Source organism: Babylonia areolata, chromosome 12, assembly GCF_041734735.1.
Source record: "Babylonia areolata isolate BAREFJ2019XMU chromosome 12, ASM4173473v1, whole genome shotgun sequence".
Taxonomy (NCBI): domain Eukaryota; kingdom Metazoa; phylum Mollusca; class Gastropoda; order Neogastropoda; family Buccinidae; genus Babylonia; species Babylonia areolata.
Window position 1 is genome coordinate 21,152,570 of NC_134887.1, and position 23,690 is coordinate 21,176,259.

Below are 23,690 nucleotides of genomic sequence, written 5' to 3' on the forward strand. Positions count from 1 at the left end.
TTTTCTGCAGTCAACGGATCTGGCCCCAAGTATCTTTCTGAACTCCTCCATATATATACCCCGTCTCGCCAGCTCCGTTCTTCCTCTGATACTCGACTTCTCAGGATACCTCACGTCAGAAGTAAGACCTATGGACACAGATCGTTTTCTTTTCAATCGCCAAAGACGTGGAACAAGCTACCTGATAACCTCCGTCATTCTGATTCCTTCGCATCTTTTAAATCTCGTCTCAAAACTCACCTTTTCCCTCAGCAGTAAGTTCAATTGTGACAGGTCCACTTCCTTTGCATTAGCTGTGCTTGACTATGTGTGTATACATATGTATGTGTACATAACTACATGCATGTATATGAATGTGTATTGTGTGTGTGTGTGTGTTTATGTAAGTTTGTGCCGGCCTATTTGTGCGTATGTGTTAGGGTAGCTGTTAGATACACATGTATGTTAAAATGTATGTATGCAGTGTGTGTGACTTGACTTCACTTGACTTGACTTGACTTGACTTCATTTATTGTCATAAAATCCCGAAGGATTAATAGACACAACAAAGAACAAAGGGAACAAAGAAATAAACGGTCATCTAATACGCATGCACTGAAATACATAGTTGGCGAGTGTTTTTTGACAGTCATCGCAGGTTAATAAATCACTTGGTTTTAGGATATTGTTTTGTATTTTTCTAGAGATCACATTTGATTGATGATCATACTGCTGTATAGTTGTGATTAGATGGTTTCGCAAATTATGAAATAAGATACACGTATCTAAGAAATGTAATTCATCTTAACAACTTCACATAAAGCACATAACCCTCTCTTCTCTGGGAATGTTTGCATATCTTCCTCGTTCGATGTTTAAATAATGTGCGCTTATTCTGAGTTGACAAAGAGCTTGTTTGTGAGCAGGGTCGATTTTATCAGTTAGATAATTCTCAGTTTGATAATCGTTTCTTTTAATTTTGTTGTAGAAGTCTAATCTGCTGTATTTAGTTTTTCTCTGTTTCCAGAATTGTACATATCTATTTCTTAGTTGTTGGCGTAATGTAAATTTAAGTCTGCTGTTACTAAATGTCGACTGATTATTCCAAACATGACCTAATCCTACATTGTGAAGAATATTCTTTACAAATTGTATCCAGGGATTTTCAATTGTGTCTGGTTGGTTCATCATCGACATATAGACCTTTTGATATGGCTATCATTATGTGCATCCAGAATATGAGTCCAGTGGTCAAGAACTCTGCATGCAATATGAATTTCAATTGGAAATCTGCCCAGTTCTGCTAGAGTTGGCAGATTCATTGTTTTGGAATGTACCCCTAGAAGCAGTTTGCAAAATTTTATATGCATTTGTTCATGCAAATGTTTCGAAGAAATACAATTTCTAAAGAAATCTGTTATTCCTGTATTGAATGAATTGGTAGTTTTAGTTTCAGCCCATGGGAACCAAATATCGGATCCATATGATAATATAGGTAAAACAAGCGAATCAAAAAGCTGCAGTACATATCCAAACGAATATCTTGCTTTTTAACGATTCGTCGGAGGGAATGGGCTGCTTTTAATGCCTGCTTGGCTAGGTGCTCTGGACAAATGAGAACGTTCCAGTTTTGTGAAATAATATACCCAAGTACTTGTATTGATCAGTTGTCTGGATTATATCATTGCCTATTGTGAAAATAACAGGCACTTTGGGATCGGTGTGTGTGGAAACTATTACTTTAGTTTTATTTATGTTAATTTTTAAAACCCAGTTTTCACAATACAGATTGAGTTTATCTAGTTTCCCTTGTAATCCTATCTTTGTCGTGGACAAAATTACTAGGTCATCAGCATATAGTAAACACGAAACACTATCACTTTTGTCAAGGTCTATGGATGGTGAGTCAGTAACGCCCAGACATTTCGGGAGATCATTGATAAAGATATTAAATAAAGTGGGACTGAGTGTGTTCCCTTGTAGTACCCCCTTCAATATGGGTATTTCAGAAGAAAATCCCGTATCAGTTCTTGTGCAAACTGTGGCATTTTCATACATGCTTTGAATAACTCTAAAGCAATTTCCATTTATACCGATTTGATACATTTTTAGCATTAGAGCGTGATGCCAGACCCTGTCAAATGCTTTCTGAAAATCAACAAAACAGCAATAAAGACGATTCATTATTTTTCTTAAAGTATCGTCAATTATCTTTTTAAGTATGAATATGTGGTCCGAGGTCTTGTGTGATTTTCGAAAGCCTGCTTGCTCTTTTGATAGTAAATTATTGTCTTCAAGGTAGTTTGTTATTCGATTGTTTAATATTTGACAAAAAAGATTACTAAGTGAGTTGTTTAGAGTTATTCCTCGATAATTGGTTGGGTTTAATTGGTCTCCCGATTTGTAAATTGGTATGCTAATTCCTTTTTTCCACATATCTGGGAACGTGCCTGAGTTAAGGACAGACTGAAATAACAGTGTTAATATTTCTGTTGTTTCCGGTAGGCTAGCCTTTATTATTTCGTTTGTAATCACGTCTTTTCCAGGCGTTTTTTTGTTGTGTAAGTTTCTGGATGCGTTGATTATCTCTTTTGTGGAAATTGGAAAATCAAGATACGAAGGTGTTATATTCGAGTTTATGTTTCTTAGTTCTGTGTTTATTTTTGCTTTTGTGCTTTGGTCAACTTTGCTTTGTGTCCCAATGATGTCCTCCAGATGTTTCATCCATTTTGTGTTACTCATCGGTTTGTAACTATTACCTATGGGAGTTTCTGCATCGTTGAGAGATTTTAGAGTCTTCCATACACTGTTTGGATCTTTTAAGATAGCTTCGTTCAGGCTTTGAACTAACCTGTTTTTATACAATTTTTTCTTTTGTTTTACACATTTGTTGTATGATTTTAACATGTAAAAATACTTATCGCGTATCGTTCTGTTCCGTGGGTTTCTGTTTAGTGCATTTCTTAATGATTTCAGTTCTCGTCTTTGGATGTAACAAGCCTGATCAAACCATTTCTTAGACTGCTTTGTGTTACGTTTCTTACGGAATTCTTTATGATGAACAGCTAACTTAGATGCTTTTGTTAACGCATCTGTGAACTTTTCAACTATAGTATTTACCCTTTTATTTGTGGATGAAATGTTTAAATCACTTTTGATTTCTTGTAATAATTTGTTGATTTGTCCTGTCTTTAGTGCATGACCAAAAGCACTGGCAGAATTTTCATTCCAGAAAAATTTAGTATAACTTCCGTTTTGGTTGTTGCATTCCTTATTACTGTGAGTGTAAGGCGATCTTTTTCTTTTCTGTTTCCTTACTGACAAGTACATTAACAATCGCAGCGGACAATGATCGGGAAACGGACTGATACCTTCTACATTCATTTCAGATATGTCTTTGGGAGTCGTTCTGAACATATGAAATAGTCTACAACGCTGCTACCTTGTTGTATGTGGCATGTATATTTTCCTTCTAAATCACCCAGGGTCCTTCCGTTTCGAATAAGCAGATCATTGCTTATGCAGATATCGATTAGTTTGTGACCAAGTTTGTGAACAGTTTGGTCCATCGAGCATCTGTCGTTTACTCTATCAGTATAACCAGGGTAAGACGACAGGTAGGTATTATCATCGTTGTCTGTGTAAATATAATCAGTAACCATTCCTGTCCTTGCATTGAAATCGCCACATAAGATAATATTGCCTTTTGTAGAAAAATGTTCTATGTCGCTTTCCAACCTATCCCATATCTGGGGTGAATGCAGTTTACCGAAAGATGATGATACTGGTGGTATATAGCAACAGCCGATGTATGTGTCGTTTTCCTTTTCAGCTGTGTTTGGCATATGGATCCATACAAGATCGCAGTTGCTTTGCGGTAAAAATTGTATGTGTTCTCTTAGTTCATCTCTAACAAAGACAGATATTCCTCCTGAAGACTTACAAGCCCTTTTTTTTTTTTTTTTTTTTTTTTTTTTTTTTTCAAAAGATACTAAATCTATATTTCTTAACATCTTCATTGATCCTATGGTTTCTTATCAAACCACCGAAATGCACCAGGCAGCTGAACTAGTTTGGGCATTGGTACCGCTACACCACTTTTAGGATTACCATGACTCTAACATAGATCGTATGTCGATCGGAAAAAATGCCATGTTTTGTTTGCTTTGAATCCATGCATGACAAGATTCGACAAAACTAACTACATTTCTACTGATGGAAACTATTTTCCACCAATATATCACAAAGATTATTATCCTTGCTACTAATATCCTTACATCAAATCTTCAAATCTCTTTATGCAGTACACAACTGGTTCCTTCAAGTTCAACACACATTTCAAGTTATCCAGTTTACACCACATTAAATAGCCTTCTCTTGAACACTCTCCTAAGAATGACTACAATAAAATGACTGAAATGCATCCTCCTATGATCTCTTTGTGATGTCTGCGAGTGTAGACGCTTGTGTGTGTGAGTGTGTGTGTGTGTGTGTGTGTGTGCATCGAAATATCTTTAACTTATTACCGCATTTTACTTATACAGATCATTAAACGATTTGTGCACACAAGAAATTCTTTTCTCATTGATTCAAAACCTTACCTGACTTGCCTATTTATTAAACGTGTGGTAACTACTTTTTTTTTTTTTTTTTTTTTTTTTTTTTTTTTACCCGGACTTTCTTGGGTCGACCACCGTTTTATTTTGTATATAAATCACAATGCCAAATAAATAAATAGCGTTTATGGAATAAATACGACTTTTCACTCACTGATTTTGGGCTTGTTACAATAATATTGAAGGAAAATGTACAAGTCATACAATTAAGTGTACAAAACTTATGTTGTTTTTTTTTGTTGTTTTGTTTTTTTGTGTTTTTTTTTCACCTTCATTCATACACAATTCTAAGTCTGTCTGTTTCTTCATATATGGACAATCACGTTGCAAAACTTTAGTGTTGGAAGATTGTTTGGTTTGTCTGGGGGGTGGGGAGGGGTTGAGGGGGCCGGGGGGGGGGGGGGGGGTGTTCATGCTCTGGTGTGCTTTCTGTGTGCATATTTGTCTCTTTCTCACTTCTCATTTGATCATTTGACGTTATTTGTAGATGGAAGTGTTTTTTTCCATGTGAATTCGTCTTGTTTCAAATTCTCGTTCAAAAATAACCTGTAAGGAAAAGACTGATTTGGTCTTTTTATAGATACTGACACACATTTTACCCACTAAAATTATATTATTGATATACGCATAATTTCCTTTTAGATATGGCGAATTTTCAATCCCAAACAGGATATCTGTTTTATGTTTTTCTCGATAATAATGGATTCCTGGAGCAAAATTTGGAATAAATATTTCCTTTGTGCTTTCATAATTTAAGTGAGTTTCTTCCAAGAATACAACATCATATGATTGTAATTTGTTGATTGTTGACGCGAATACCATCTATTGTTTCTATGAAACCTTTGATATTCCATGAAAGAATGTTGATACGATTTTTATCTATGTCTACAGTTTATGTGAAATGCTCTATTGCCCGGTGGATCTACTTACATGCCCGCGTACATTCTATTGATCATAGTACGTATTGTGTAGTCTGTCATAATAAGACCATCCGGAGCGGGCTGAACGTCGTGAATATGGATGATAGCTGTATCCATCGTCGTTCTCACGGGAGGAGCGTCGTGTGCCGGGGAAGTAGCCATGTTCACCGTCGCCCTCCTCGAACGCTGAGTACCGTCTTCCTGTGAGGTGGTGGAAGTTATCGTTGTCCTCATGGCATGAGGGGTAGTGGCGTCGGTTGTATCTGTCAGACCAACCTCTCCTTGGCCTGTTCCGTGGATACTGATATTCTGTCTGTCTGTCGAAGTGAGGAAATGTGTTGAGTTCAGGTGTATGGTTGAAGTGTCTCTCTGCTCGACGGTGTCTGTTGTCGCTCCGGTTATTTCTCTTACGGATGACGGTATAGCTGTTGTAGTTTCTGCTGCCATATGTGTCCTTGTGCATGTAAGTTTTGTCTCTGCTGTTTCTATGCTGGGCGTCCTAAAGTCGTATGTTGTGTGAACGCCTTTTGGTAACGATCCTGGAGCTGTCGTGGATGTCCTCTTCTGTTGTCGTGTACAGGTCTGTACTGACGTCGTGGCCGTGTCTTTCCTGTCGGCTTCTCCCACAGCGTGTTGTCAAGATGTCGACCGATGTTGGCTGCCAGGAGACCAGCACCTCTTGTGTTAGGGTGTACATCGTCTTTCAAGTGATAATCTGCACGCAGGTTGTCATGACCCACGAAAGAGATGTTGTCCAGTTCATGAAGCTTTGTATACAGCAAGGCGTTGAACAAGTCTATTCTGTGACTTAGCTCTTTCTGACGTGTGGTTGTGGCCTTGCTGATAATGATCTTGCTGCTTGCTTTCATTTCTCTTCTTATTTGCTGAACAGCTGAGGTCAGTTTATTGCTGGCTGCTTCTGCGTCGAGATTTCTTAAGTCATTTACACCCACATGTATGAGGACGGCGTCAGGACTGTCGGAGGTGGTGTCAAAAGTACACTGTTCTGCAGTGGGTGTCTTCTTCATCATCACGTTCAGTCCATATGAATGACCGAGCCGCTTGGGGTCTACGCCACTAAATACTGAATCATGCAGTACAAGAACACGTGGCAAGTCTGAGTGGTTGAGCTCGTTGTCATCTCTGAGTATTGCGTTGTCGTCCTTGGAAACATCGCTGTGAGTATCACTGTCAGAGTCGTCTGTGTCTTCTCCTTGGGTCATGTTAAGCCAGCTGACATTGATGCTCTTTTCTTCTTTTTTGTCTCCTTGTGTTTTACTGCTACTTGAGGGGACGTGTGTTTCTTCATGCTGTGTATTCTGTTTTGTGGCGCTGGCTGAAGTATCTGTTTGTAGGTTTGTTTTTGAATCTTTGCTGGTGGACGGGACTGGGGTGTCAGGGAGAGCGTTCTGTTTCTTAAGCTTCGTATCTGTTTGTACTTCTGCTTCCCGAGTGGTTCGTGCTGATTTGTCAGTACCACGCCTCTCCTGTCTGCTATTTGATATGTTCAGGGCTGCGGTCAGTTTTTCAATCAGCTTCTGTGTTTTTTCTGCCTGCAATGAGTCAGCAATAAAAGATGACAGGTTGCAGACAGAGGACTCTAGATTTCGCAGAGTGGATGTCACCGTCTGATATTGGCTCTTCAGAACTTGTTCCATAAGTGTGACGTCCATGATTTTTGCGTCATCTTTAAGTACGTCATGCTTGATCAGATCTGTTTTAGTTGTCTGAAGCAATTCTTCGATATTTTCATCGAAGAAACATTCACTGCATGTCTTGCATGTATATTTCCGCTGTGTCTTCGCAAATATGCACAGTTGGTACACAGGGAGCTCAGTGCAGGCATAATGCACTTTTCTGGGGCAGTCAGAACATCGTAAGGTTCGTTCGTCTGTTGTTTTTCCACAAACGCATGCCCATTCTTCGCTTATTGTCATGTTTTGTAGTGTGTCATTTTCAGATTCAGGTTCATATTCATTTGCAATTTCATTTTCATATCCAATCTCGTTGTACTCACCAGCACCGAAAACCATCGGTTCACTGTGACCGGCGAGCTTCATTGCTGTCTCAGCCTCATCTAGGCTGTTGTAGGCCTTGTGTGCAGCTTGGGGGAATCCCGTTACTGAGCGTGAAGCATCGTTCCACGTCCGATCTTTCGGCCTTTACTGACTGCGTCTTTTCTGCCTTTCTTTGGTGACGACATTTCAGTTGATTTGATTTGAACATAATAAGATCCAGTTATTGACAATTAGAGCCGTAGAGCCTGTCCGACTGTTTCCATGTTGTTGACCGGAAGTGTGTAGGTGTGTAAGATGTTGATGATGATGATGTTATGTAGGATGTTGATGATGAGAATGATAGTGGTGATGGTGATGATGATGGTGATGGTGATGATGTGTAGCATGGTGATGATGATGTGTTGGATTGTGATGGTGGGATGATAATGGTGGTGGTGGTGTGTTGGATGGTGTAATGTTTTATGTCAACAAAAGCGTTGGATGGTGATGGTGGTGGTGATGGTGATGTTGATGGTGATGGAGATGGTGATGATGGTGGTGGTGATGTGTGTGTGTGTGTGTGTGTGTGTGTGTGTGTGTGTGAGTGTGTGTGTGTGTGTGTGTGTGTGTGTGGTCACATTTTGGTGTGTGTATGTAACATAGATGTAATGTTTTATGTTAACAAAAGCGTTTTTGTAAAGCACCTAGAGCAGATTTCTGGATAGCGTGCTATATAAGTATCAATTGTTATTATTATTATTATTATTATTATTATTATTATTATTATTATGTCATCACTGGTGCTAATTCATCACCACATCTACCTACTGTTGCTACTACTACTGCTGCTGCTGCTGTTATTGTTGTTGCTGCTGCTGATACTGTTGATGCTACTACTGTTGTTGCTGCTACTACTGATGCTGCTGCTGTTCCTGCTACTACTGTTGCTGCTGCTGCTGTTGCTGCTGCTACCGTTGCTGCTACAATCACTAGCATGAAGAGCAGCGTTTGGCTGTGGATGTGTGCAGAGAACGGGCAGGTGACTCAGTCTGTGGGTGTGTACAGAGAACGTCCAGGTGACTCAGGCTGTGGGTATGTGCAGAGAACGGGCAGGTGACTCAGGCTGTGGGTGTGTACAGAGAACGTCCAGGTGACTCAGGCTGTGGGTGTGTGCAGCGAACGGGCAGGTGACTCAGTCTGTGGGTGTGTACAGAGAACGGCCAGGTGACTCAGGCTGTGGGTGTGTGCAGAGAACGGCCAGGTGACTCAGGTTGTGGGTGTGTACAGAGAACGTCCAGGTGACTCAGGCTGTGGGTGTGTGCAGAGAACGGGCAGGTGACTCAGGCTGTGGGTGTGTGCAGAGAACGGGCAGATGATTCAGGCTGTGGGTGTGTACAGAGAACGTCCAGGTGACTCAGGCTGTGGGTGTGTGCAGAGAACGGGCAGGTGACTCAGGCTGTGGGTGTGTGCAGAGAACGGGCAGATGACTCAGGCTGTGGGTGTGTGCAGAGAACGGGCAGGTGACTCAGGCTGTGGGTGTGTGCAGAGAACGGCCAGGTGACTCAGGCGGAGTGGGTGGCTCGCTGGACGTGTGACTACGGCGACACGGGGGACTTCGCTCGCTACAAGTGGGACCAGGTGTCACAGGGAGCCACCGCCATCCCACGTGGGGCCTTCAACGGCACTGTGTTTGGTGAGTGCGGGATGGTGATGATGGTGATGGTGATGTGTTGGATTGTGATGGTGGGATGATAATGGTGGTAGTGTTGTGTTGGATGTTGGATGTTGATGATGGTGGTGATGGTGATGTTGATGGTGATGGAGATGGTGATGATGGTGGTGGTGATGATGATGGTGATGGTTATGATGATGGTGATGATGGTGGTGGTGGTGATGATGATGATGATGGCGGTGGTGATGGTGATGATGATGGTGATAGTGATGGTGATGATGATGGTGGTGGTGATGGCGATGATGATGGTGATAGTGATGGTGTTGATGTGTAGGGCGGTGATGATGACGACGTTGATGATGGTGGTGATGATGGTGATAATGATGATGGTGGTGGTGGTGATGATGATGATGTGTAGGGTGGTGATGGTGACGATGTTGATGATGATGGTGATGGTGATAATGATGATGGTGGTGTTGGTGTGTAGGATGGTGATGATGATGATGATGATGGTGGTGGTGGTGGTGGTGGTGATGGTGGTAATGGTGGTAATGGTGATGTGTAGGGTGGTGGTGATGATGATGGTGGTGGTGTGTAAGATGTTGATGATGAGAATGATGGTGGTGATGGTGATGATGATGGTGATGGTGATGATGATGGTGATGGTGATGGTGATGATGTGTAGCATGGTGATGATGATGTGTGGTTCGTCCGTCGGGATCGACGAGGACCATCTAGTCATCCTGGGGGTGGGTGGGTTGGGCTCTGTGGGTGCGCAGATGACTGGTCAGGCCAATCTGCGCCCAGAAGGTTCTGACGCAGTGTGGACAGGGGATGGTGGCGGCTGTCGGGGACTCGCTGGCACTGCTTTTCCTTGGCCTGTCTGCGTTGCTCTGCTGCAGCGATCCTGTTGGCCTCACAGGATTTGGCGCCTTTGTGGACAGCTGAACGCCACTTTGGTCTGTCCATTGCATTCAGTTCCCATGTGTCGTGGCTGATGTTGAAGGCCTTCAGAGAAGCTTTCAGAGTGTCTCTGAAGTGCTTCTTTTGGCCTCCATGTGAGCGCTTGCCATGTTGGAGTTCGCCGTACAGCAGTTTCTTGGGGAGCCGGTGGTCTGGCATGCGAACTACATGGCCTGCCCAGCGCAGCTGGGCCTGCAACAAGATGGTGTAGATGCTGGGCAAGTTTGCACGAGTGAGCATCTCTGTGTCAGGGATCTTCTCTTGCCACTTTATGCCGAGAAGTTTTCTGAGGCTGGTGGCGTGGAAGTGGTTCAGCTTTTTGGCGTGGCGTTTGTAGACCGTCCATGATTCACATCCATAGAACAGTGTCGTGAGAACTATGGCCTTGTATACTTTGAGCTTCGTCTCCAGGGTGATGCCTCTCCTGTTCCAAACGTTCTTATTGAGTCTGCCGAAGGCAGCGCTGGCTTTGGCAAGTCTGGCATTCACCTCGTCGTTGATGACAACTGTGCGAGAGAGTGTACTGCCCAGGTATGTGAACTTGTCCACCGCGTTCAGTCGTTGCCCGTTGATGAAGATGTTTGGTTCAACGTAAGGCTTTCCTGGAGCTGGCAGGTGCATCACCTCAGTCTTCTTTGTGCTGATTGTGAGGCCAAAGTTGTCACAGGCAGCAGAGAACTTGTCGACGCTGTGTTGCATGTCAGCTTCGGAGGCAGCATTGAGAGCGCAGTCATCAGCAAACAGGAAGTCGTTGACGGTGTCTGTCCTCACCTTAGTTTTTGCTTGAAGCCTCCTGAGGTTGAAGAGTGAACCATCTGTGCGGTACCTGATGCCAGTGCCTACGTCAGCGTCTCTGAAGGCATCTGTCAGCATGGCTGAAAACATGAGACTGAACAGGGTGGGGGCAAGAACACACCCTTGCTTGACTCCGTTGGAGACAGGGAATGGTTCTGAAGTATCTCCGTTGTCTTGGACTCGGGCCAGCATCCCATCGTGTAGTTGCCGTATGATGGTGATGAACGTTATGGAACATCCGTACTTCGCCATGATTCTCCAAAAGCCATCTCTGCTAACAGTATCGAAGGCCTTGGTCAGATCGACATAGGTGGAGTAAAGGTCGGCGTTCTGTTCCTGACACTTCTCCTGGAGCTGCCTGGCAGCAAGCACCATGTCGATAGTCCCGCGTTCTTTCCGGAAGCCACACTGGCTCTCTGGTAGGAGACCTTGCTCAAGGTGCGCTATGAGACGGTTGAGTAGCACTCTTGCCTGCGACAGACAGCAGGGATATTCCACGATGGTTGTCACAGGCCTGACGATTTCCTTTGCGCTTGTACAGGTGTATGATGGAAGCGTCTTTGAAGTCCTGTGGAACTGCCTCATGCAGCCAGATGAGCTGGAACAGCTGATGAAGCTTCTCAGTCAGCGCTATACCACCTTCTTTGTAGACCTCATCTGGAATGGAGTCTGAGCCAGGGGCTTTGCCACTGGATAGCAGACGGATAGCTTTGTGGATCTCCTCCAAAGTAGGAAGGGCATCCAACGATTCACTGACTGGCACCTGGAGGAGTCGGTCGATGGCTTCATCATTGATGGTGGAAGGGCGGTTCAGTACGCTGTCAAAGTGTTCAGCCCATCTCTCAAGGATCCCGTCCTTGTCAGTGATGAGGGTAGAACCATCAGCACTGAGGAGTGGAGCAGATCCAGAGGTGGTGGGACCATAGACTTCTTTCAGGCCGTTATAGAAGTTCTTCATGTCGTTCCTGTCTGCAAAGCCCTGGATCTCATCAGCTTTGTTGCTCAACCAGGAATCCTGCATCTGCCGCAGCTTTAGCTGGATGGTGCTGCGTGCGCTCTTCAGTATGTCTTTCTTTGACTGTGACTTGGGATCTTTAATGTGGGCTCTGTAGGCTTGGCGTTTGTCTGTCCCTCTTCCTGACGATGACAAAGTCGATGAGATGCCAATGCCCAGAGCGAGGATGCATCCATGACGTCCTGTTACGGGTAGGGAGGCAGAAGACGGTGTTTGTGATAAGAAGTTCGTGCTCGGCACATGTCTGGAGAAGTAGTTGACCATTGCTGTTACAGTTGCCAACCCCATGCTTCCCAATCACGCCTTCCCAGGAGGTGCTGTCACGGCCAACTCTCGCGTTTAAGTCACCAAGAATGAGGAGCTTGTCTGCGTTGGGAACAGTGGTGATGATAGCGTTCAGGTCCTTATAGAACATGTCCTTGATCTCATCCAGGTTGGTCATGGTGGGCGCGTAGGCGCTGACAATGGTGGTAAACTTCTTCCCGTTGCATAAAGGGAGTTTCATCGTCATCACGCGATCGTTCACTCCTTTCGGGGGGCCAGCCAGCTTGCCAACGAGGGTTGTCTTCACTGCAAGCCAACTCCAGCTCACGTCTCTCTTCAGGTCCGCGACCACTCCAAAAGAAGGTGTAGCCTGTGCCTCGCTCACAGAGTTCGCCTTCTTCTGCCAGTCTGGTCTCACTTAAGGCAGCGATGTCGATGTTGTACTTGGCTAGTTCACTCGCAATGAGTGCTGTGCGTCTCTATGGTCTGTCTGAGTCGCCTCTGTCCAGAAGCGTACGCACGTTCCATGTGGCAATGGTCATTGGGGTGCTCCTTGCTTTCTTCTTTCTTTCCTTTGTGTCGATCGCTTGACTAGGGTCCCCGTCAGCCGCGGTATGCTGACTAGGGTGGTGGGGAGCAGGCAATGTTTAGGGCACCTTTTCTAGCCCCTTCCTCATGCCATGGAGGTGAGCAGTGCTGTCCTGATGAGGGCTGCTTAATCACTCAGGGGGCTGCCGATCTCCACCGCTGCTCCAGTCGGTGAAAAACGACCCTATGGCCTGAGCCGCCTGTGTGCAGGTCCGCGGCTACGACTGCCAGTGTAACCACACCTGCCGCTTCGTCGCTCGCCTGTCGCCACAGGGATTGGGGAAAATGATGGTATGGGATGAAGGATGACTGATGACTTGCGCGATGACTTTGTTTATAGTGAGGAGGAGTTGCGCACCGTCGACCTCACTCTCTTGTCCAAGACCGTCTGTATTCAGTGGCAAGACGAGGTCAAGACGACTGGAGATGGAAACGGATGCAGTGGATGACCAGGATGTCCTCTTAGAGAGAAAGGGCGCTATACAAATGTACATTATTATTACATTATCATGATAAGAACTACTGACGATGTTATGAAATATTTGAATCAAACATACAAGGCTGGGTATGTCTGCTAGCTTTAGATTATACAAAAAAACTTCTATTCAGTTTCAGTAGTTTCATATCGAACTCCTTCAGAGTTTTCGGTTTTGGCAAAGAGATGAAAAAATGGATAGCGACTCTCAGTAGTGATGCATTCAACAGCATACATCACGGAGGGTGGGTGGATTTCTCGAACATTCCCCGTAACCTGCGGCCTTCCGCACAGCTGTCTTTTTTCACCTTTAGTCCTCATACTATGCGTTGTACCACTGGCAAACAAGATCAGAAATAGTAACGTAACAGGAATAGGATTACCACACCACAACGTACTGAATATATATATATATATATATATATATATATATATATATGTGTGTGTGTGTGTGTGTGTGTGTGTGTGTATATATACACACATATATATATACATATATATATTTTTTTAAGAAAAAAAAAGCAATTAGCTGATGACACAGCACCGTTTCTTCATGATCAGAAAGACATGATGTGTGCCTCTTCTATCATTACATAATTTTCAAGGTTTTCTGGTCCTTTTTATTATTATTTTTTTTAACCAGTCGAAAACTTGAGGCAATGAAAATGGGAAAGCATAACTACGAAGAAAATCTACCGTCCACCATCACAGACAAGATCAAGCTACTTGAACATTTCTTCAAAAACCGTGTTGAAGCAGAAGACAAAAAAAAAAAAAAAAAAAAAAAAAAAAAAAAAAAAAAAACCCTGAGAAAATACAAAATATGATAAAATCTCCGTATGCTAGGGACCTGAGAATACACGGCAGAATAGTTATAGTAAAGTGTTTTTTAATCCGTAATTTTTTATTTGTGATGCAATAAACTGGGACTGCCAGAAAAAAAAAAGTACTTACAGCAATAAATAGAACTTTATATACATTTATTTGGCAGAGAAAATTCTAAACAAAATGACATTTGGAAAGGTATAAAGGAAAATAATGGAAAGCAACCCTGAGCATGGTGGTATGAAAATGATAAAAATGTCAACAAATTATAAACATGCTCTCCCAGGGAGAGCAGCCCGAATTTCACACAGAGAAAACTGTTGTGATAAAAAGAAATACAAATACATACATACATATATATATATATATATATATATATACGTATGTATGTCCAGACGACATATATTATTAGCGGCTACTGACAGAAACAAACTCATTCACATCCAGCTTTTGGGATTTTCGAGATGCTGCCCTGTGGTCGACGGTACAGAATTATAAGGACGAAACCAATCGCTTTGCCAATAGCTTTTTCCCCAAAGCAGTCAGTGCGCTGTCTCGCGAACAAATCACGTATGATTAAAGAGAACTGTGCAATCAACAACTATTTACCTGAAGATAGTGCGTGCGTGCGCGCGTGTGCTCGCCGCGGTGTGTGTCTGTGTGTGTGTGTGTGTGTGTGTGTGTGTGTGTGTGTGTGTGTGTGAGTGTGTGCGTGTTTGCGTGCGCGCGTGTGTGTGTGTGTGTGTGTGTGTGTGTCTTTGTCTGTGTCTGTGCATGTATGTTTGTGCATAAGTTCTTATACTGATATGCACATGTATCTATCCTAAATTCTACTGTATCTGTGTTTATGTATGATTTTCGATTAATGTTTGTACCTTTTATGTTCTATACCCCCCGCACCCCCGGCTCACCCATTATTCCTTGTGATCCCGGTACACTTGGTAATCAAAACATATTCTATTATATATATATATATATATATATATATACATACATATACACACGTGTGTGTGTGTGTGTGTGTGTGTGTGTGTGTGTGTGTGTGTGTGTGTTGTATTTTGTATTTCTTTTTATCACAACAGATTAATTTTCTCTGTGTGAAATTCGGGCTGCACTCCCCAGGGAGATCGCGTCGCTACACTACAGCGCCACCCATTTTTTCTTGTTTTTTTTTCCTGCGTGCAGTTTTTTTTTTCCTATCGAAGTGGATTTTTCTACAGAATTTTGCCAGGAACAACCCTTTTGTTGCCGTGGGTTCTTTTACGTGCGCTGAGTGTATGCTGCACACGGGACCTCGGTTTATCGTCTCATCCGAATGACTAGCGTCCAGACCACCACTCAAGGTCTAGTGGAGGGGGAGAAAATATCGAGGGTTGAGCCGTGATTCAAACCAGCGCGCTCAGATTCTCTCGCTTCCTAAGAGGACGCGTTACTTCTAGGCCATCACTCCATGTCCTATATAGGTATGTATGCATCTTCATATATTATATTAATCTCTCTCTGTTTTCTTTTCCGTTCAACTGTACGTTGACTTGTGCATTTCAAAATTGTGGGAAAACACACGTCAGCAAAAAATGTCACCGGGTTGTGTGGGGAACAAGTCTATGTTCCTCCAGATCTATGTTCCCCAAAACGTTTTTGGTAGGTCTCTGTTCCCCCAGGTATGTACTCCCCGCCTATGCTCCCCCAGGTTTACAGTCCCCCAGGTTTATGTTCCCCCAAAACCTGTGTATGTTTAAAACCGTACATATTGGGAGCTGCAGTGGTCAGCAAAGGTTAACAATGATCAGTGGTCAGTGGTGGTCAGCGGTGGTCAGTGGTCAATGGTGGTCAGTAGTCCGTAGTGGACGGCGGTGGTCAGTAGTGGTCGGCAGTGGTCAGACAGCGGTCAAACACATAATGCGCAGATGTGACAACACAATGCAGTCTGAGCACTTTTGGACTGTGGTCACAAGTAGTCAGCAGCGGGGGACATAGACCTGGGGGAATGTACACCGGGCTGAAAAAAAACTTGGGGGAACCTAGACGGGGAAACCTAGACGGGGGAACATAGACGGGGAAACATATAGCTGACCCCGTGTGAAGTCCAATGAGACGGGAAACATATTCATGGTGATTGCATTTTGTCTTTTTAATGAGATGTTGTTTTCCAAGCGTCGTGTCATCAGCTATTATTTCATGGTGATTGCATTTTGTCTTTTTAATGAGATGTTGTTTTCCAGGCGTCGTGTCATCAGCTGTTATTTCATGGTGATTGCATTTTGTCTTTTTAATGAGATGTCGTTTTCCAGGCGTCGTGTCATCAGCTATTATTTCATGTCCCCTGGCCAAGAGAGAGACACGGACACGGACATTGTTTTATTGCCATTGACAATACTATCCTTTGACAAGGGGGGCAATGTATGAACAAAAGAATAAAGGCGGTGTACAGAGAAATTAACACATTGCTAAGAGTAAAAGAAAATCAACGACAAACAACAACAACAAAATCATAAAATACAACATAAGGGCCGAGAGAGAGAGAGAGAGAGAGAGAGGATACAGTTATTTTACCGCTCCCTGAAATGCTTATTTAGAATAATGATTCAGTCATATGACGCCCCCCCCCCCCCCCCCCCCCCCCCCCCCCACACACACACACCCATTGCTCCACCACACGTACTCGCAATCTCTTAATCTGACAGATCGTGGGCATTTTTTATTCAGGCTGCTGTTGGAAGACAAAGGCCACTGGCAGTCATGAAGCTTGTTTTCAACTGCTTCGTTGCATGTGTGTGTCTGGGCGTCATTTCTGTCCTGATATGTACTGCACTGGTTTTACAGGAACACACAATAATGCGGGTAAGTACTACACTGTAATAATGTCAATCTTTGAATTGATCGGTTATTATCTATACGACACGAACGGTTTGTTACTCCAGGACATTGAAAGAAAAGTGTCCAATGTGATCAACAGTGTCTTGTCAATAGGAACTTGTGTGTGTGTGTGTGCACCTTTACTTCCGTTTTACTGAGAAGAATGTCTGCTGGATGTTATGTTAGGATTTTCATTTGAAGAACTTTTTATCTTGCTTCTTTTGTGGCATCCTTGGCTCTTGACCATGCTGACCTATCGAAAGTAAAAGCAAATGTCCTGTTAAAAGAAGATGTCCATGGGTTACTGTCTCTTCACAAACGAGTAATATTTTCTCAATAGTTTTAGGTTTTGTGAAGTACTGATGAACTTCATATATACATAGTCATCCTTGACTTTGTGTATCCAGTGAATCCATGCTTTTGGAATATTGTGATTTAGAATAGTATTTTCAAGCAGTCAGTTTGCTTTATGGCTTCGATAAGTCGTAACAAAGTGGCTGAACAGATCGGATATGTATTGGCACTGTGCGCAGTGCAGACTGAAGGTCCAATCAAAGACAACATTTTAGAAAAGACCCCTTACTGTCTGAATCTGTGAAAACGCACGCTTCTCTTCAAAATCTAGGAACGTTTCACTGCACAAGTCGCCGGAAGTTTGCTTCACTTTCAAATACTCGGAAGTCTCCAAACAAACGCACATGTGTATAGTACGAGTTAAGTGTGTCAACTTCTGGAACACAGTTCAAGAAGATTCGTTGATTTAGGCGACAGTTTGTGGACATTATACGGTAAGTGATGAGGTCTATGCACAAATCTTTCTCCAAAGAAAAACAAATTGCGGCCATCGTCACCTCTATTCCGAAACATGTAGTCCCGAACTGTCCATTACCTTCCTTGTCAGAATGTTTTTCCTTATTTAAAATGTTCTCTTTAGTTTGACACAATGCTCAAGTGGATAGATTCCATCTTCCAGCACTTCCGCTCGCTTGATGTTGAAGAGCTTGTTACACAAACTTTACGACAAGCCACCCGCCGCTCCATGTTGAAGAGGCTGTCCTGCCCCTTACCTCTCTGTTAGAGATGATAATGACATTCGCGCAAGTGTGGATGCTCAAGACCAGTCGCTCCGATTCCACCCAAACGGTCTTGAAAGGCGGTAGCTCTTCGTATAGAGAAGGTAAATAATAATAATAATAAAAATAAAATAAAATAAAATAAAATAAAACGGTTCCGCGATCCTGGGTGCCAGGCTCAGGCACGTCTGTTGCCATTCCCTAAATCTGTAGCCATTCCCCAAATCTGTAGCCATTCCCCAAATCTGAAGCCATTTCCCATATCTGAACCATACCCTAAATCTGTAGCCGTTCCCCAAATCTGTACAATACCCTAAATCTGTAGCCATACCCCAAATCTGTACAATACCCTAAATCTGTAGCCGTTCCCCAAATCTGTAGTCATACCCTAAATCTGTAGCCATAACCTAAATCTGCAGTCATAGCCCAAATATGTATCCATTCCCCATATCTACTATTCCCAAAATATGTAGCCATTCCCTAAATCTGTAGCCATAGCCCAAATATGTAGCCATTCCCCATATCTGTACCATCCCCTAAATATATAGCCATTTCTGTAGCCATTCCCGAAATATGTAGCCATTCCTCATATCTGTAGCCATTCCCCAAATCTGTAGCCATTGTCCATATCTGTAACCATAGCACAAATTTGTAGCCATTTCTATAGCCATTCCCCAAATCTGTAGCCATTCCCTAAATCTGCAGCCATTCCCCATATCTGTACCGTTCCCTAAATTTGTTATAAATTTTGCGTTTGGCAATATGTTTTTGACTGAGCGATTTAACGCATGAATGCATGTTTCTGTGTTCATGGCAGATTTTGTCAACCGATTTTAAAGTTCCTTCGTGTGTGTGTGTGTGTGTGTCTGTCTGTGTGTGTGTGTCTGTGTGTGTGTGTGTGTGTGTGTGTGTGCATGTGTGTGTGTGTGTGTGTGTGTGTGTGTGTGATATGTGCGTACACATGTGATGTTGATAACAGGCTCGTCCTTCTCAAGTCAGAATGGAGGGAGACGCCTCAGTGTCACACCTGAACAGTGTTGGGATGTCAGTACAGGGACAGTCCTCGGCGAATAAAACGATCCCAGTGAAGGTGCTACCATTTATTTACATTCATGAATTTCGTTCATTTTCGGTATATATTCATCTACTGTAATGGGTGAATAATCTAAATTTTGTGTTTAAGGTTGTTGAATAAAGAATAACAAAATCAAGCATAGAAATGGTCACAGGGGAATTTGAATACAGGTACAAAACGGCGCTGATGCCTGTGAGCTCAGTAAATGGTCCGAAGTCTTGGTTTTCAACTTCAATCAGTATGATTGTCGACTATGGGATTTCCTATAATCTAAAAACAGGTGGTTTAATGGTGTCTCCACAGCGGTTCATGATGTTTCAGGTGGAGCTATTTCCTAACTGGACAACCACCAATCCCCATGATAAAAGATTCACTCGTCGTATATTCATCTACTCTGCCATTGTAGCTCTGCACAACGTACCGCCTTATGGTACGGAGATTCATTTTGCCATCTTCCAAGATGGTAGACGGCTTCTGAATCTGACGTGCTGCGCAAAACACTCTGACACGGACGAGGTCTACATTGGACATCAAGCCAGATTGGATTTCTCCCTATCAGAAATCTTGCCAGATACCAATAAACGTGATTTACAGCTTGTGGGGGCCGTTTACAGCTGCTGGTTCCCCCTTTCTTCCCGGCGGATGAACGGTGCTCACGCGACGCTGACGTCAACTTCATGTCCAAGAGACCTGAGCCAGTATCTACCTGTCCACCAACCTGTCCGAAAACCAAGTGGGTTGGCCGTTTGCGCCAAGATCGCTTACGGCCTGAGGTTAGATCCGAACAAGCTGGTGGAATGGTTTGAAATGCAGCGCCTTCTGGGAGTTGACCGAATTCAGCTGTTTGACCTGAACAACACGGACATTGTGCACAAGGTCTTTAAGCATTATCAGGATTCAGGACTGCTGGATCTCCTGCCTTATAAATTACCAGGTGAGTATTCATCCTTAAAACTATATTATGAATGATCAGTTGTCTTTGCTTTATTTCAGGCAGCAGAAAACAATGGGATGAGCATGATGCAGATGCTGTGTGTAGCACAGTAGAGTAAATTTATGTTGTTGTTGTCATTGTCGTTGTTGTTTTAATTAAGTTTGTCTGATGCTGTTCAGCTTTATTTCAAGAAAAATACTTTATTTGTTTGTTTGTTTGTTTTGTTTGTTTTTTAAAGTCCAAACAGATTCCATCATTCACAACCAGATGACGGGCGCAATACCCGAGTGACTAAAGGGTCCCGGGTTCGAATCTCGGTAACGGCGCCTGGTGAGTAAAGGTGGAGATTTTTCCGATCTCCCAGGTCAACATATGTGCAGACCTGCTAGTGCCTGGACCACCTTCGTGTGTATACACAAGCTGAAGATCGAATACACACGTAAAAGATCCTGTAATCCATGTCAGTGTTCGGTGGGTTATGGAAACAAGAACATACCCAGCATGCACACCCCCGAAAACGGAGTATGGCTGCCTGTATGGCGGGGTAAAAACGGTCATGCACGTAAAAGCCCACTCGTGTACAAACGAACCCTCAGATTGAAAGTCCAACGCTTTGACCACTCGGCTATTGTGCCCGTTAGAAAAATCAAATGCTGTTCAATGCACGGACCAAGAGCACGAGATAACATTGCAAAACGGTGAGCGGTGACCTCAGCCTGCAATGTTCATACAGTGTCATTGTCTCTCTGCCCAAGGAAAAGCATTAACTAATTTGATATACGAAACCATATTTTTCGCTCATTATTTCATTTCTAATCCATGCGTATACTTTTAAAATTTTCTTGCGTTCGTTATTCATCGTTCTCTGAGATCCATCAAAAACACATTCATAATTAGGTGGGTTTTTTGTTTGTTTGTTTTTTTGTTTGCTGCCCCGTCATCTGCACCGTTTCAGTGGCATTACTCCCACGCCGCTCATTCCGAGTCCCCCATACACGGCCACATCCAGTGTTATCAATCCGCAGGGAACCATCGATGTTAGGTTGCCAGGAGGCCACACACCAGAGGAGACCCTGCACTGCTGCTGAGTGAGCGTCCTTCCCAGCGTGGAGACCGCCACCACGTCCTTCAAACAACATCCCCCCATGAATCTGACAACACTGAAGACATTGACAGGACTCACCCCAAGCACGGAAGTGGAGGGGTATCGAAACTGAGGTCACCATGACAGCAGGGCATGAAAGGCCACAGACTTTGAGACTTTTTTGTATATATTGGCAATGGCGAAGGAGGAGGATGACGATGATGATGATGATAATGTTGCTATGGAGGTCCATTTTTGGTTTGGGACTACGTGACAAGGCTGTACTCTACGTTTCCTTTCATAATGATGTCCAGGTGTCAACCAGGCCCAAGAGATACAGATACTTGCAGTGTTCGTCAGGTAATTAGAGCAACATACCCAAAGACGCACCCGTGACGTAGATGATACTTGACTGTGTGGTCCCAGTCTCCCCATTTAAGCCTTTAGCACACTCAACTCTGGGTAGGAGCCGGCCACGGGCCGAAAATTCCACCTCCACCTTTTTTTCTGAGATATTGTCTCTGTGTGTCTGTCTTTTTGACTCTGACATGGTGTAATCTTTTGTATCCCCCACCCCACTTGAAAAGTGACAAGAATGTGAAGCGTTAAACACTTATCTGAATGGTTTGAGATTGTGACAGACTAAACACACAGACTGACAGACAGACAGACAGACAGACACACACACACACACACACACACACACACACACAAACACGTTTTCCATCTCTACAGCGTTACTTTGCTCCAAATCTAATTTTCATAATTCAAAGCATGTCTTGTTCACTTTTACGCTCACATATCTTCTCGGCAGATGCATAAAATATTAGGCCTACTTTGCTTTTTATTTCCACCAGTAAGACTTTGAAGAACGCAACTGATCATACACTTGGTACTGAATAGACTAATCTGGACTTTTTTAATATTGATTATATTGACACTGGCTATTAATGCTTTAATATGCATTTATCACATTGTGTATCTTTTTTCAGAGAATTATTAAATTTCCGAAATGGTCTGTCCATTTCTAACATTTCTTTCTTGGGTGATAATATTAATGAGGAGCAGTCTGATCTTTAACGTGCCTGAATACTACAATTCCTCAGAAACTAGAAAGTGGTCGAGGCGTGCTGTCTTTACAATGTGAAATTTTCTCAATTTTCTCTCTCCACGTATCAGCCAAATCAAACCCATATATAAGGTTGTTTGTCCCCTTCACAACTTCCATCATCACAACCACACCACATTTTACCACTTCCATCATCACAACCACACCACATGTCACCACCTCCATCATCACAACCACACCACATGTCACCACCTCCATCATCACAACCACACCACATTTTACCACTTCCATCATCACAACCACACCACATGTCACCACCTCCATCATCACAAGCACACCAGATGTCACCACTTCCATCATCACAACCACACCACATTTCACCACTTCCATCATCACAACCACACCACATTTCACCACTTCCATCAGTGTCTTCAGGGCGATGTGGAGCTGGGTCAGCTGTCACTTCTCACACTTCAGCTCCTCCTCTCTCTTCGTGCTTTCCTCTGTGTCCTTTCTCGGTGACTCGTTTTCACTTTGAAGACTGAACACTACCCCCTCATTTCTTCAACACTTCCAGTCAGTTTTGATATCAGTCGTCCATTGGAACAACAATTGCTCTTTCGTTACTGCAGAGTGGGTGGAAGCCGACATCTTCTCTGCATCAGATGTATCCTCTGACGACGATCTTTAAAACACAGCAGCATTGTGCAATTTGTTTTTCTCGCAAATTCATTTGTTTGCAGAAAAGCGTCTTCTTGAAATGAAATATTTAGTTACACCAACCCCATGGATTCCTGTCTTGGTGCTTTCTTGGTTGTAGTGGGCCGAGTGATGGCGGACACAGAGTTATAAAGACTGGAGTCAGCCTGTACTGTGGAACATCTTGCCTTCCTTTCCTGTCACCGTGACTAAAGAGCAGCAGGCAACTTCTTTCTCTGTTCTTTTTTAAATTTTCATCAGGAATTCAGTCCATTGCTCCGGGTGACAAGCAGCAGAAGATTACTGCATTCCCTGTCACGCACACAGAAGATTTGGATTCAGCTGTCACCAGTCTCATAGTGATGACAAATTGTATCGTCCTCACTGGGCCCTTTACAGTGCTCTTGCTGTTCATGTTGGCCGAGAATCGGGAGCGGCAGAACACACAGACCCAGCTTGCTGAACGTCTTCTACGCTGGACAGTGCAGGAGAGGAGGCACCGTGTCACAATCGGTCAGGCCTTCCACTTCTGACCCTGTGTTCACCAGGGATCAGGGTTCGAAGCCCCTTTCGGCATGGTGCTGTGTCCTCGGGAAAGGCATTTTCTTTTCTCCGGTTTTCCTCACTCCACCCAGATTCAAACTGCTACCGGACCAGACGGTGAAGACTAAAATGGCGGAAGGAGAGGACTGGGTCCCGCCTTTCTGTGCCCAGCTGTAGATACAGGAGATAGGAATTCACTTCCTGATAGTTGTACAATACTGCGGGACCTTTCTGCAACCTCATTTAGG

At 43.5% G+C, this 23,690-nt stretch overlaps 1 protein-coding gene across 1 annotated transcript in view; it reads left to right on the top strand.

Moving 5' to 3' along the window:
• The window catches only part of LOC143287860 (uncharacterized), a 93,692-nt gene that overhangs the window by 62,325 nt on the left and 7,677 nt on the right, over window positions 1-23,690 (top strand). The window contains exons 2-4 of the mRNA XM_076596097.1: window positions 16,816-16,950; window positions 19,018-19,128; window positions 19,435-20,047. Of these exons, the coding sequence (XP_076452212.1) occupies window positions 16,849-16,950; window positions 19,018-19,128; window positions 19,435-20,047 (826 nt within the window). The 5' untranslated portion in view covers window positions 16,816-16,848. The remainder of the gene's footprint in view (window positions 1-16,815; window positions 16,951-19,017; window positions 19,129-19,434; window positions 20,048-23,690) is intronic.